Below are 16,090 nucleotides of genomic sequence, written 5' to 3'. Positions count from 1 at the left end.
TTAGCTTTCTGACCCATCTATTTCAATCTTGTCATTTCTGCGGGTCTAGATGAAAAGTTACCAGGTTTTGAGAAGTATGAGTATTTTTTTCTCGGGGAATACAATTATATCGGGTTTTAAGGGTGAGAAGACATAAGTTTAATTAGTTTGATCACACATAATATGGCAGCACCTAGAGGCAACCAATAAATCAGAGTAAATGTGATGAATTGCTTGTCCATAAAACCGATAATGATTTACAGCCTGTCATTATCACTTTCAGGAGTTAATGAGGTGGAAAACATAGACTGTTATGAAACTTAAAGGAAAGACATTTTACATACATTTTGAATGCATTATTCTTTGGTTGTTCTATTTATTAAAACTATGATATGAAAGAATACCACCCCAAGAAATTACATTGTTATGACTGCTGTGGCGCATCATTCCTGAATGACTGCTATTATGTGTATCACACCTCGGTGTCTCTGGTCTAGTGTTTTTTTTTTTTACTAAAACGGTCTGCTCTCCACAGGATGTGTACGACAAGCTGGACTACCTCAGCTCTCTGGGGAAGACACAGACCGCAGCTGTTCAGAGAGATGCAGACATCGGAGTGGCTGAAGCAGAGAGGGATGCTGGCATAAGGGTAAAGGACTGTGCTACTGTAATGGACAATTCACCCAAACCAATGAATTATATTTATTAAAGCACCCAGAAGAACTCAACCTTAGCTCGAGGCTTTAAATGTATATTGCTACCCGTTAGGTAGGCTGACCTGAGGTAATTACTTTGGATACCTACAATCTATTTTGATGAATACCCCTCTTACTTTTTTTCTAGGAATAGTGTCGCACAGGATTTTGCCACGGCCGTTTTAGTATCTTGGCATATTCCACAGACACAACCTGTTTCTAGTTCTGGAGACTACCTCAGAGGCTACAGTGCTGTTACGGAGCTTTGCAGCTTGTTCGATCGGCTTGGTCCAGTGACGGGCGCCTGGCTGCTATGCGATCCGTATAACCATTCAATCCAGTGCAGAGGCTGGTCGGCAATCCAGCGCTGTATAATACAATTAACAGTTCTTGCTGTAGCATGTCTAGACCAGTTAATTAGCCCGGTCCTATACTTTTTGAAACTAATCTTAGCTAGCCATTGCGGGAACACCGTTACCTACGAATAGTTCTCTGGTTGAGAATTTAATGAGAGTTAGAGGCCACAGTGGGTCAGAGATCATTAGACAGATAACAGAGTTACCACTTCAAAACAGTGTGTTGATATAACTCAAAATAGGGGTGGTCAATCAAACGTGAAGGTACTATGGTGCCCTTGTCAAATGTTGTCTTCGGGCGTAGCCTTGGGTTTTCCCCAATGCCAACCACTTACAAAATTTAAACAAGTTGTTTCCAGTCGTATGCTTGAAGTCATGTCTGTCCCTGGGGAACTTTATTATCCCTGATGGATCCCCCAGGAAGAGTTTCACATCTTAGTCAACATGTTCTACCTCTCCATCAGGAAGCAGAGTGCAAGAAAGAGATGATGGATATCAAGTTCCAAGCTGACACGAAAATGGCGGACTCCAAACGAGAGCTGGAGCTGCAGAAAGCTTCATTCAACCAGGAAGTGAACACCAAGGTCAGTAAGACAGTGTTTCCCATGGCCCCTTGATCTTCACAAGTAAACACTGTATGATGAGATTTTATCTCCAAGAGGTTACCAAAAAAGTTCCCTTGGGCATATTGACCTTACATGATTCATTTCTTTGGTACAACTGTTCCAGCTGTATTTTGCACTTCCAATCAGAAAAACTAAATATTTTGAGGTGCACAACTGGCAGTGTATAAAGAGGAAGATTGTTTTCATAGTTCCTGGATAATCAAGCCTTTGATTAGAATGGCTTGATCACATAAAAAAACACATTTAATTACAAAGCCTTGATTCGAAAATTGCCTCTCCTCAGTCTGTGGTATTAATTGGTGGTTTTATATGTCAGACTTTGTACTGGATGCCCAAACCTCAAAATAAACCTGTGCGATGGCCTCTGACTGTGCTGATGATTTCTCACCTGAGCAGAAAGCCGAAGCTGAGCTGGCCTACGTGCTGCAGGCTGCCAAAGAGCAGCAGAAGATTCGGCTGGAAGAGATTGAAATTGAGGTTGTGCAGAGGAAGAAGCAGATCACCATAGAGGAGAGGGAGATCGACCGCACGGAGAAGGAGCTGATTGCTACTGTCAAGCGGCCTGCCGAGGCTGAGGCCTACAAGATACAGCAGCTCGCTGAGGGAGATAAGTAAGTGTGGCCTCTCAGTGAAACGGATTCTTGGTCATATTTATAGAAGCTTTAAGTGCCTTAACTTGCACTTCTACTAGTACTTAACTTGCACTTACAGCAGTTACATTCCTGCACTTTTTTTCTATTTTCTATGTAAAATAGTATTTATTGTTACACTAGGTCTCTGTTGCTCGTAGCTTGACTGTTCTCTCTCTTGTACGTCGGTTTGGACAAAAGCGTCTGCTAAATGTAAATGTAAGTGATATAAGACTTTAATGTAAAATAATAATAAAAGTAATAAGAATAAATAATGTAATAAGAATACGTTTCTACAAAATGGTAGCAATATGTAATAATGTGTAATTGCTTTATAAATACATTGTACCAAGAAAGACCCTTAGGTGTTCTCAAATTACTGAAGTATGTTGTATCCCATGCTACCTGAAATACCTTGCAGTGCTACTATTGCAGTTTGCTATGCATGAATATTGAAGGGATTTTACACCACTTGTCTGTTTTTAACACACAAAATGTTGAAACCACAACCTAACACGGTTTCATTTCCAGTATCCACATCATGAGATAAGTGTGTTCCATTGAGGTGAACATCCTGTTGTGTGTGTGTGCTCTGTAATATTCTATTCTTGAATATGTGATGTGATTGTGGTTGGTTTTGTCCTACTTCACAGGATGAAAAAGGTGTTGACTGCTCAAGCAGAAGCTGAGAAAATCCGCAAGATAGGAGAGGCGGAGGCAGGCTCTATTGAAGCCATAGGTAAAGCAGAGGCTATGAGGATGAGGCTGAAGGCTGAGGCCTACCAGCAGTACGGGGAAGCAGCCAAGGTTGCCCTGGTTCTGGAGGCACTGCCAAAGGTATTTGAGCGACCGCATTAAACACACAATCCACTGCAAATCTTTGAATATTATGAACATATGGCATTTTTTGTTAGTTAATTATTTATCTAGCTAATTAAAGTATTCTGGTACTTGTGGCAGACATTTAGGATGGCAATGTCCACTTTTCTCATCACTTTCCCTTCTCTTTGTGTCTCAACAGATTGCTAGCAAAGTGGCTGCCCCTCTGGCCAGGACCAGTGAGATAGTCATTCTGAGTGGGGACAACAGCCGGGTGACTGGAGAAGTGAACCGCCTGCTGGCCGAGCTGCCCGTGTCCATCAACGCTCTCACAGGAGTGGACCTGACCAAGGTGAGAGGGGCTGGTAGACCCTGGGTGGGGGCAGAGTCAGTTTCAGCTAGCATGGCTATTGATTTTGACTAGTTCAGGCCTTTTGATGGGTTTGAGATCGATGTCTTTTCCATGCATCAATAGTGGATAGCAATTGTGGATCTGTGTGGAATTTCTGGATCGGTGCCACAAAGTCTGTTGTTGAAAGCGTTCAGCTACTTTAAGGGCCCTGAGAAGATTTCAGCATTAGTCAGGGCATATTTTAAGTATATTCAGTTGTGCTGAAGTAACTACACCACATCCTGGGAGCATTTGGAGATTGGTGGATGTACCATTTCACTGTTGCCTTTCACCATGGAAATGGAATGAATTATAGGGGCATCTAAATGGGTTGTGCGTGGTCAAAGGACAGCACCCGGTTACCTCCCATCCAAGCTTATATGGATGACATAACTACACTGACTAAACTGCTCCATGTACACATCGGCTGTTGTTTTTGTTGAGTTGAGTTTTTGTTGAGTTGTTTTATTTTTGCAATTTAATTTGAAACATAGAAAATTGATTGATTGAGTTGGAAATTGGTATTTTAAGCCTGAAATTGGTATGGGTTGACCAAAAGTTGCTACCTGCTATATCTTGTCTATTAGAAAATTAGAGAACAGCCTCAATTCAAGATCAAGGTTTTTGATCACAAAAGTAAAAGAACTATTCACAATTTACACAGAGTTTTAGATGAACTTGAAACTTGAATTGCGCAATTGTGGAGGGCATACCACTTGCTCTCTTTGAAACTGCTGGCATACATTGTTCCCCATCTGTGTGGAGAGCTGAAACACACGATCATATGATATCCTCAACCCCAGATGTTCCATTCTGTCCACAAGTTCCCTTTTGCGTGTGTGGGCAGCATCAGTCCTATGTAAAAAGGAACTGGTGTCTCCTGTGAAGTCCTATGTCTGACAAAAGCTGCTGTGCCTGATGCCCACTTGTGCTTAACGCTGTTGAATTTAAGCAACTGAGAAATTGCAAGTGCTGCTGGCGATGTTTCTTCTGCCATCTGGTCCTTGATGCTGGGTCCCTCTAGGACCATGTCCATCAGGGTAAGCAACAGTGGTGACACAGAGTCCTCTTGGTATCTTTCATGGAAACCATTAAATGGTTTGGCCTCACCAAATATCTGACAGTGGACAATTTGTGCAGCACATGCGATGTGCAGAGCCTCTTTGTCATTGCCCCTGCTCATAGGCTTTGGAAAGAGCAGCACCAACATCTTCTTCAAAGGCTATCAGGACATCTCTTCCCTTCTTGTATGATTGCATATCAGGGAATTCAGCAAGAATCCTCTCCCTCAGTCGTGCAGAGTTAATTCAGGTATCAACCTTGCCTGCAAAACTGAAAATTGGTGGTTGCTTGCAGTTTTGGTCTTTTTCCAAGGTGGCCTTTGACCATGTATGAAGTTGTTATTTCAGAGGTCATAAATAAGGAAGTTAGGAAATGGCTTTGGGTGCCATGTTGTCTAAGTGCTGTATCCTTTGTATGAAGAAGGAATTTTGCCAATGACCACCTTGGTGGAAGAGTTCAAATGTGCTAAGGCCAGCTTGGAGATGATTTTGTCACAGTCTAAGGATCCAGGTAGTCAAGAACACTGTTCGAACGGTAAAATCAAGGGAAGAAGTGGAATCTGGGAGAAGCGGTGGGCCGGCAGTTTTGGGGACTACTAATCTAAACTGTGTAGGTTTAGTGATTTTCATTGTCGTATAAAGAAGCGTCACTAGAGGGAGCCATATTAGCCTGCCTGTTTGTGAACGAACAGCGGAGTAAAAGTCGGCACACTGAATTCAATTATTGTAAATTCATACACATTCCACGAGTGTGTGTTGCCGGAAATTATAAAACAACTATGAAAATGTTGTGAAAGGCCAACATAAAATCAATCTCATCTTAACAGTAAATGGAAAACATAATGATGTTTACTGATCCTGACTTGTCAAGGCTGATACGAGCTGCATCACAATGAACATAGTCTCACAATGCATACATCATGTTAATAGGCAACTTGTTTATTAGTATTTAACTTGAATTGGATGAAAAAATCTTCTGCGGCGTATCCATCGATCAGCTTTTTGCGCACTACGGGACAGAAGAGACAGTGTAACGTACTGGTGTTTTTTATAACGGATATAATATTGATGTTTTTATTATGTTTTACATGTTTGTTCCTTCTTCTCAGAATGCTTAGAGGGGCCTGGCCGCACGCTGCTGATATCTTCATACATACTATTCTCAACACAACATTAGTAAAGTCTTAGTCACAGGGTAGCCTGCCTACAGATCCGGTTTCATTTCCAACTAGCATGTTTCAGAAAAAGGGACTATCCAAAATGTTGACATATGACGACCCCCCCCCCCCCCTTGTGGTCTCCAAAGGTCATTACTACAGACTACGTGTTAAATGGAAGCCAGCTGAATGAATTGGAAAGCAGACATATTGGGTGTCTAGTTTAAATATTGGCTAATTTTAATACATTGATGGCTCAATAAGATTTTGAGAAATTGACATGCTGATCAATAATACATATATCAATCTTTTATGAAATTCCTTGTTTTTGATGTTGTAGAGAAAGACTAAACTAATGAGAAACCTAACCAAGAATAATATGTGTGCTCCCTCAAACAGATACCTTTACTGAGGAAGATGACTGACGCCCAGGCCTGAGAACAATCTCCTACCTTCTGCTCTGATATGTCGTTTGCATTCACTTCGACTGCCTTCAGAACACTTGAAAACCTATCGTTTCTCTATACAAGTGGATTTGTGAACCTCTGGTGCCTTCATTTTTACAGGACCAGAATATCTGCATGTACTGCTGCTCCTCTTAAACATTTACATCTAACTGTTATGTTAAGCTTTTTGAATCCATCGACGTAATTGGTGGGAAAGGCGATAGGAGAGGAACACTTTTAATTCCTCTTTCATTCATCAATATGGTTCTATCTGTATGGTTCTATCTGTGTAGAATGTCTTGTAGGGAGTAACGGTATGGATACATGCCAGCGACGCGAAACGCTTGCTTTTTTCCCTCGCTTTGCCCAATTTGCTCGTCTACGTCTCAATCGCCTGCCTCCAACAGAAATTAATGGGATATAGAATTTAGCTTCCGTCGCGTCTCTGGCATATAACCGGGGTGTAAGGGAAGTAGTGAGGTAATTTTGCATCTCAAAACTTTTAAAACGAGATTGACTACATGTCATATCTGTTTATTTTACAAACTTACTCACTGTCCAATTGAACAATTGAGTTGGGCAACATTTCAAGGGAGAATTTCATAGCTGTCACCTTTGTTGTAGGCTACAGTGGGCTGAGTGATTGGTTTACCTTCATAAAAGTACTATCACATAGCTACCACAAATTCCAAATGTTAACTTTGGTTTGGGCCTCGTCCTGTTTGGGCTCTGAGAATATGATGTGCTATCCAATGAACTTCAGGAATATTTTGATGCGCATGCAAGGTATCAGCATAGTGATGCCGTGGTATTGCTGTCAAAAGTTGCTGTGTATGTGATTTCATGTATGTGGTAACAAAAAGTTTTGTTATGAAATTAGTTAAGACTCTTTTTCCATTTCTTAACACATTCACATTGAGTATACACAGCAGATTTGTTTTGCTGTACTCTAATAGAGGAATGCCATATTGATAAATAAGCCATTATATTAAAGTCTGTCTTTTAGCATGGATCAAAGCGCATGCTATCCACAAACGCACCATATTTAATTTTTTTTTTTTTTTTTGTGTAGTATTACATGTCGGGTATCTGTGAGGCCAGTTTGGCTTGTTTTAATTTTTTCTGTTTATTTTGTGTTTTATATTCAATATTACTATATATTATTATATGCATTTACAAGAGAACGATAGGTCATTGGAGTGAGTTGACAATATGTGAGGTTAAACCCTTAATTTGCAATGCTATGATTATTTTCATGGTGTTGGGAGAGTGGGTTATTTTTTTTACTGATTTCAAAGTGATTTTAATCATACCAAAGTAGATTCTCTGTGGTAATATAGTATGCTTATTTTAATTGTTTCACTTGTTTTAAATCTTTTTGTAACATTTAATGTACATGTAAGCCATGCAATCCAAAATCTTTGTAGAACTTATCACCAGGTAATTTTTTCTAGACAAAATTTATATTTGTCAAGTCCATGTAAGCTCAGAAATGTCCCTCTATATTGGCAGCCATATGAAATGACCATAGAGTTAAGCTTTGTGTAGCCTTGTGCTGTGAAGTTTAGTGTTGAAGTCTGCTTTCTTCTGTTGGCTTTAAGGGGTGGGAAAAAAAGATTATATGGCATTGGCTATGAGGTTCTCTGCACTGTTGTGTCGTAGTGCCATTTATGAAGTCATTTTGTACTTTCACTGAATGTCTTGTTTTGTCCCTGGTTCCTGAAACATTCAAAAGCCTCAACTTATGAACTTAAATGGCAGCTCATTCAATTGGTTTTAACAGCAATGTGCCATTGTATGTGCTTCTGAGGTTTTGCTATTTGAATCAGTTGTTTTTGTTTATTTTCTTTATCACATGTAAAACACAATTCAATGTGAGATGCTTTTATTTGTTTTTGAGTTGGTAATGTGTCCTAATGACTTCATAATACCTGTATCAAATCACTAAATTATATCACAGAAGAGTACTTATCATATAACAAAATGCTGTTCCCAACGATATTTTTTGTATGGTCATCAGTTTTGACCATTTCTTCTATTTGTGCTGGACTGTTAAATAATCTAATGTGAATTAGGATTCATATCATTATTTTCCCCACGCTACTTTGAGATACGAATACACACCATCACTAAAACTATTAATAGTAATTTTGCTATTACTCTAGTACTCTAGCATATGGTGCAATGGACTATTGCCTGATATTTAAATAAAATAAGCCACTCCATTATTTTGTCACGAAAATCTTTAGCTTCTTTATACTTCTTAACACAGCCTTACCTTGCATGTATGGGACAGTGCAGTGCATGGGACTCTCAATGTAATATCAAACATGACCATTTCATCCACATATTTAAAACAATAAAAGTCCATTATTCAGAACGTGATATGACACACTAATGAAACGGTGCCAATGTAATATAACATGTTTACATGTATTCAGTCCTTTTACTGTAGGCAATGACAGTGGATATGTCATTAGTGACCTGCCGCAGGGCCAACTGATCTTTTTAGCTTCAGATTGTGTCAATCAAACAGACCGTGGAGATCTCACACACTTTCGTTTGCTTACATACAACGTTGTGTCAAATGACCCATTATGTAGAGGGACACAAAGAACATTAATAATATTATGACTATGACAGTATTAATGCACGCAAGTATTTGACGTAGGCCTGTAACGGACACATGTTCAACGGAGAGTCTTCTCAGCTTACAGACGGGCACCCGTGAATCAACCGACTAAAGCCCCTATCAGGCATATTCTAGGCAGCTCTCTGCAGTGAAGGGGTCTTTTCAGAAAGTCTTCCTTACGCATGCGCGAACGATGCACTGCATTTGCAAATCAGCAGTGGCAGAGTGGACAACATACCAAAACCGAAGAAAATACCGGTGTTGGAAATATTTCTTTAAATTATGTTTTAACTGTCCACCTTCTCCTGGAAAGTATGTACTGTGTTTGAATCGTTTTCTCTTGCTCAGTCATAGCCATTTCATCTGTCAGAACCTCTTAAAATGAAAGCCTATTGCACTTGCAGCACAAAGAAGATCCCAGATCCTAGTTAGCCGCTACTTAGCTATGCTATCCTCTATGAGAGTCCAACATTGTGTGCAAGCCAGTATATGTTAGTAATTACTGTGTAGCTAGCTCGCTTCTGTAGTATTTGTAATCTACGACATAAGATCTTCATGTGTAAATGAGTAGCCACCACTGGAAGCGAGACCAGCTTTTACAACAGGGTAACGCTAACTTACACAGATAGTTACTGATTGTACTTGTTCTTGTTAACCTCTTATGTACGATTTGCCTATTAACCTTATCAGTTAACTAGCCTGCATTTACGCGTGATACGAGTTGTTCTATTCAAAGGCGTTAGCCGTTAGCCTATTTAGGTGTGCGAATTGCTTAAGTTATGTTGAACAGCTGGGTCGACTAGCATGGCTAACCCGGTGAGCTCCCCACTAGCTAGCTCACACAAATAATAGTTAATGCCCAGACAATATGCTTATCATTTGCGATTCTTCTTTACCTAAGCGCAGACGGCTGCGTATGAACACATTTAGAACTAAGATGATTATTTGTCATTTTCAGACATTTATTTGACATGAATGTTTTCAGTGATCATTTCTGCCAGGCTTTGTTGTATGAGTTGGTGTCTGCAAACCAGCCATTTTCACCCAGACTCAAGCCATTGAAGAATTAAGTAGGTTGAGTTTTGTTGTTGATGGTCATCATTATAGTCAATTTAAATCAACTCGTGCGTTCATTGTGACTAGGAGTTTTCAGTACAGGGGGTTATTAACTTCGGCACCGGCTACGGAACCGGAACTATAGTTAGTGCACTATTGCTACAGAATTAGATTCCGTACCAGTGGTTTGAAATATTATCGATCCTGAACAGTTTTTCTGTCGCAATAATATATCTACCGTTGTCACGGACGAATTTTCCGTATATTTCTGTCTGTGTGATTTACGCCTCGTTTCCAGTTTAGTTTGGTGTCCGTAACTCCGTATAATATACGCAATATACCCTCTAGTGTTCAACGCAAGGAAATGCATTTCTTTAGGGATGGCGTCGAAAGGAGTGCCTTCGACATTTCCCAAGATGCTGCCAATGCAGACATAGCAATAACAATAAACAATAGCATTTAACTCTCACTTGTGTCGGTGTCAACATGGAATGATGCAACGGTGAAGCAACCCCTACTTATGTCAAGTGAGCGGTAATATCATTGAGGGGAATCACAGCGGTAGAATGGGAGTGAGGTAAAGTTGTTATAGGCCATCAAACTGATAAAGATTGTCGATATTTCTATATATTCGGTGAAGCACATTGTTCATATCGCCAGTGAAAGCCAATTAGCCACTGATATCTATTGCTATTTGCAGAAGGTTGCCTGTTACTCGAATTCTCTCTTCAGAATGCTTAATGAACTCTTCCACTTTTTAGAACTTCGGTCTAGACCACAGTCTACACCACGTAGCCTATAGGCTAACTATTTTAAGCAGAATAATAAAGATTCACAATGTGTTTAACTAGCTAAACTAGTTTTTATTTATAGAATTACACTTTCTGACTTGATTATCTACTATTTGACTAACTGTCAAGCAGCTGAATTGAAGGAAATTGCCTGTTAGCCTATTCGTTTTTCCAATGCCATTAACTTCCTGGCACACAGTGCATACTGTCTCTGCAAAATCCACCGCAAAGGTATTTTGTTTTTAACGTACTCGAGGCAAATTCGTCACCGAAAAAAGGAAGGAGTTTTGTAAACACATCGGAGATCACAGAGGTTCTCATTGGAATGAATGGTCTTCCGGTTGACTCGCATACCACAGAGATGAAAACAAGGCATTATTCCCATTTTGTAGCATTAGATAACATGATGTTCGTCATTGGAGAAGGTTAAAAGAACGTTTGCCTTTCCCGCTGTGGTGAATCCTAGTGCGGCGCTTAGGCGCGCCTCCATGACTCGGCTTAGTCAGTGTTGGCCGTATGTTTACTCAGTAACTTTGTGACGACATAAATTGATTAAAGCTACTGACCATAATTGACGGGAATTGAATACGGGTCATCTGCCTGGAAGGCAGCAATGCTAATCTCTGTACCACCAATGCACTTGGACACCAAGGGGTGCGGGCTACGAGAGCACTGTTGCCAGGGCTCCGCAGCAATAGTGTCAGTCTTACAGCCAGTCACTTCGATTAACTTCACTGGTAATTGGAATATATATTTTAGGCCTAATGGGAGGTACACGTTCTCCGTCGTGTTAAACGGTAGCTAGCTAGATAATTACCATTTATGCAGTGGAACCTACTTACTTTGTGGAGCGTCTGCTCACGTTAGTGCGACGGGACACAACAAATATTTCTCCTTGCCACTTGTTCCAATAATCATGTTGGAATTAACCACTGCGCTGCCTCTCTGTGCGTTCAACTTGAACTATCCACGCTAATAATTCACTTTTTGCCGATTTCGCCGCAACTGCCAATCCATCAAATTGGAGCAGTCAGCTGGAGCGCCTGTAGGCCCGGGTCATGCAGTGGCATCTCCTGCCGTGCCCTGGGCACCTGCCAGGCTGACTGAAGCATTCGCTTCCACTTCGTTCATGGCACTCAAACTGCAGGGTGTGCGCTGTGGGCTCAAACGCCAGCTGTTTTAGAGAGCGATTTAAAAAGGTCATGGATGAATGCTTGATATTTAAATGGAGCGACTCTGCAGAGAAGCTATTACAGAAGCAGTTCGTCGTTGTGTGTAATGTACGAGGCGGTGGTACAAGAACCAAGATGTGATGGAAAAGGAATAGCTCTGTGGTGAATTGTGGTAAATGTCATTAATGTCTAGACTGCAATTTTTGCTCTTATTCTCCTATGGTGGACCCATTGCTGTATTCTGAAATGCAATGCTCTTGTGTTGCATTTGTTTCATTATACTATAACTGGATGCTGTGTTCATCGAACGTGTGTGTGTGTGTTTAAGACTAGTTTGTAAAAGAGATGCTTTATCATTCTGTTAGCGACTAATCGCCTCACAGAAGAAGCATAGTGTTTTTAAGCAGTCTCAGTAAGTAGGGTACAGCACATTCAATATAAGCTCTCGCCGGTTTCTTGTTCCTGTATCGATGTCTATGAGGTGAATATATCACATTTGGAATGTACTGTGTAAAATCCTAGCTGGTGCCCTGCTGAGCCATGCCACTGATCCTTTTTCTTTTGCAGTGTGACGGAGGGTAGCCCATGTTGTATTAGTGCCTGTGTGACATGCTGGCTTGTTTGCCAGTATCCAACCCCACATTCCAGCTTCGTTCTCACTTGCAGATGAACACTGGACTTCAGAAATGTAAGTACACCTTCCATTTGTCTGCTCAATATTTGTCTGCTCTTTATTTGCTGCTGTTTGTGGGCACATCAGGGGAAATGGCTGTGTGTGTTTGGTGAAGGACAGGGTGATGTAGGGAGGGAGAATTACTCCGGCGTGGAATGGTTTCTGTTGCACCAGAGATTGGGATGAAAAGCTTATTCTAGTGTTTTTCATGAATTTTTTTTGCCTATCCTACAGTTGTATGTAGCTTATGATTGTGAATGTAATGTGATATAATCATAGCATCACAGAATTCAAGTCAAATAACAAGTACTGTTATCTTTTGTTTGTGATGCAAAGCTTATTTTCCATTGTCACAAATTTGGCGATATACTGTGTTGTATGTATTGCGTAATAGTTGTACAATAGATGATGGTATATAGAGGGACCAATTGTCATACCAAGTTGCATGAAACATGTAGGTTATGTATTTTTTTTTAAAGGCCTTACTTTTTTTGTTATATAATCATGTAACCCATCAGTGGTTTCTGTCTTGTGCCAAGTCATTGCCTTGATGGAAATGTCCCACTTTCTCCTAATTTCTTTTCCCTCTGCGCCTCACCCCAGGGGACACCACACAGAAGATGAGATCCGCACATTATCCATCCCCAGCGGAATTGGATGCCTTTGCTAAGAAAATTGCCAGCAACCCGCTGACCATCAAGATCTTCCCCAACAGTGTCAAAGTACCTCAGAGGAAACACATCCGTCGCACAGTCAACGGCCTGGACACCTCCAGTCACCGCTACAGCCCCTACCCTTCTCAGGAGTCCTCCCGCTCAGGCCTTCTTGCCGTTGTGAAGGTGCCAGTCAAAAGCGTCTTGAAGGGCCTGGACGCCAGTTGCACCCGCTTCCTGCCCAAGCCCATCATGAACCCCCACAGCGGGCCCTACGCGGCCCAGAGCACTTTACCGCCTCAGCAGACTGTGGCCCACCTGCTGGCTCTCCCCCAGCCCCCAGCTGGGGCCCACAAGCAGGGCCTCCCCTCCCACCTCCAGCAGCAGCAGCAGCAGCAACCGCTGCAGCAGCAACAGGGCATGGCACGCCCACAGACCATCCAGCACCACGGCCTTCCTCATCCACCCAGTTTACGGCCTCAGCCTGGCCTGAGCCGTCAGCAGGCTCTCCAGCAGACTCTCCAGCAGCAGCAGCAGCAGCAGCAGCAGCAGCAGCAGCAGCAGCAGCAGCAGCAGCCTGGTCTGAGCCACCCACAGAGCTTACTGCAGCAGCAGCAGAAGCAGCAGATGGCCTCTCAGGGCTTAAGACTCCTGGCAGAGATGGCTCCCAGGGCCCCCATGCTGCCCCCACACAGTATCCAGGCTCAGGCTCAGGCTCAGGCTCAGGCTCAGGCTCAGGCCCAGGCCCAGGGCCTCTCTCAGCCCCAGACTCTCCCCCCTCAGGCCTCCACTACGGCTGGAGCTGGTTCCCCAGCCCCATCTGGCATGGTGCTGGTCCCGGGAATGCACAGCACCCCTCGCAAGCTGCCCGACGGTGATGCCCCTCCCAATGTGACCGTGTCTACCTCAACCATCCCGCTGTCCATGGCGGCTAGCCTGCACCACAACCGGCCCAGCGACCTCAGCAGCATTGTGAACCAGATCAACCAGTTCTGTCAGGCCCGGGCCGGAGCTGCTGGCACGTCGGTCTGCGAGGGCCAGATCGCCAACCCCAGCCCCATCAGCCGCAACCTGCTCATCAACGCCAGCTCCCGTGCCTGCGGCCCGTACCCGCACCCTCACCCTCACCCGCACCCTCACATGCACCCACACCCTCACCCTCACCAACACCAACACCCTCACCAACACCAACACCATCACCCTCGCCTCGGCCTCCAGCCTGTCCCCTCCTCCTGTGCCCTCAACCCCAATGTCTCCCATGCCAGTGCCATCCAGCCCACCACTATGGCTGTCCTGAGTAGGCTGCCCCTCTATCAGAACCATCTCAAACAGCCGCAGCCCCACTTACCTCAGCAGCCACAGGCCCACTGGAAGCAGCAGCCGTCGCAGCCTCTCAGCCACATGTCGCACATGCCCGACGGGCCGCCACCCTGCAAGAGCGTGGCCCGGGAGGACCCGGGGGGCTCTGGCTTCCCCACCAAGGGCCTGCCCTACTCCCAGGAGGCGTGCATGGGCCAGCAGCCCTACGGTCTCAAAGCCCCACTAGACAAGCCCACCCCGTCGCCTCCGGTGAGCGGCATGGTGGGGGGCCCTGGGATGAACTACAATAACGGGCACTATGTGCAGCAGCAGCCGCCTTGGAGCAGCATCTTGCCCACCCCGAATAGCGACAGCTCTGGTTCCCAGGACCTGGCCATAAACTTCCACGGGGGTCTGCCGGGGGGCAGCACCTCCGTTGACTGCACCCAGGGGACTCACTACAGGACTGGAGCTGTCGGCGCCGCCAACGGCCACCCGGGCCTGATGCCGAACGTGGACTACATGGCCGGCGATTTCGCAAGCTTCCGGGAGCAAACCAACCTGGGCATGATGGGTAAGATGCCCAGGCTCCCCGTCATGACAAACGCTAGGGCCCCTGATTCAGGTGACAGTAGAAATGTTCCCATTCACCACCACCCAGGGTATAGATGAGGCTTGACAAGGCAGTCATTAAGTGTGACGGCAATTCATAAAACGCTTATCGCCCAGTCTCACGAATAATCCACAGAGCTCCGGTTTCCCAGGCAAGGGTTAAAACTAGTCCTTGACAAAACTACATTCAGAATAATAATAATAATTAAAAATACATTTTTTTTTTTTTTCTCGTTTTTTTGTCTAGTGAGAACACCAATGCATCCAGGGCCAGGGTTAATCCCTGTCTGAGAAACCAGCTTAAAGTGTTTTTTAGATAATGAATAGTGCTCTTATTGGAGTGTTGGTGTATGTGAAGGTCATTAACTCCCCAGCCTTTCCTGTTTCTCTGTGTCCCGGCTGGATAAAGGCTTGTAACACTCTCCTATAGATTACTTTTCAGTTAGATAATGAAAAAAAACCTGTGGCTTCATCTTATGTCTGCCCGTAGCACCTGGCCCTAAAATAAATTGAGCTCAGTTTGTTGTCGGTAAACAAAGTGCTGCTCAGATTGTAGTGTTTACATGTAGGGAATGTCTTGCCATCACATAAACGCATCCAAGTTCATTATCTTCTATTCTCCTTCAATGTCTCCTTGGAGAGCTAAATAGATATAGGACACTGTGAGGAAGACATTTCTATAATCTAGAACATTTGTTTGTTAGCCCAATAGGTCTATTAAGATCTTTTTAGAGATGCCATGGAATTGTGCACTCAAGCAACCAGGTTGAACATAATCAGTGTTCTCCTTTTGATGTTTACTTATCGCTTGCTATTATTATTGTCACTGAAGGAGGAGAGACACTAAGGAACAAGGAACAAGTGTTGGCATATGCACATAGAAGATGCGACTGTTGATTTTTGAGACTGTTGTATATACATTCAGGTTAAAGTTTTGGAAAGGCTGTTTTTAAGAGTTCTACAGAAGCATTTTACAGAGCGTTGGTCTCACTGTCAAACAGTGTGTCTTGAATATGTTGACCAGGAATATGTTGAGTTCCTCC

General features: G+C 43.3%; 2 protein-coding genes across 4 annotated transcripts; both read left to right on the top strand.

Moving 5' to 3' along the window:
* Positions 1-436: 436 nt before the first annotated feature.
* LOC122131126 (flotillin-2-like) lies at positions 437-6,482 on the top strand (the record flags this gene model as incomplete). The annotated part of the gene is made up of 6 exons (XM_042706045.1): positions 437-628; positions 1,495-1,614; positions 2,053-2,267; positions 2,939-3,122; positions 3,307-3,456; positions 6,113-6,482. Coding segments are annotated over 6 exons (900 nt in total), but the record flags the coding sequence as incomplete, so codon positions are not given.
* A 785-nt stretch (positions 6,483-7,267) lies between these two features.
* Positions 7,268-15,874, top strand: LOC122131122 (protein FAM222B-like). Of its 3 annotated transcripts, none has more exons than XM_042706043.1 (3): positions 7,268-9,103; positions 12,378-12,498; positions 13,087-15,874. In XM_042706043.1, the coding sequence occupies exons 2-3, from the start codon at positions 12,420-12,422 to the stop codon at positions 15,105-15,107; spliced, it is 2,100 nt and encodes a 699-aa protein (XP_042561977.1). In that variant the 5' UTR covers positions 7,268-9,103; positions 12,378-12,419; the 3' UTR covers positions 15,108-15,874. The 3 variants fall into 3 exon arrangements, with proteins under 3 accessions (XP_042561977.1, XP_042561976.1, XP_042561975.1); XM_042706042.1 differs by having other exon boundaries at positions 7,268-11,982; XM_042706041.1 differs by having other exon boundaries at positions 7,268-12,291.
* The last annotated feature ends 216 nt before the right edge of the window (positions 15,875-16,090 follow it).

This window comes from Clupea harengus, unplaced genomic scaffold (genome assembly GCF_900700415.2).
Source record: "Clupea harengus unplaced genomic scaffold, Ch_v2.0.2, whole genome shotgun sequence".
Lineage (NCBI taxonomy): Eukaryota > Metazoa > Chordata > Actinopteri > Clupeiformes > Clupeidae > Clupea > Clupea harengus.
Note: the sequence above shows the minus strand (reverse complement) of the source record. Positions and strands in the feature narration are given on the sequence as shown.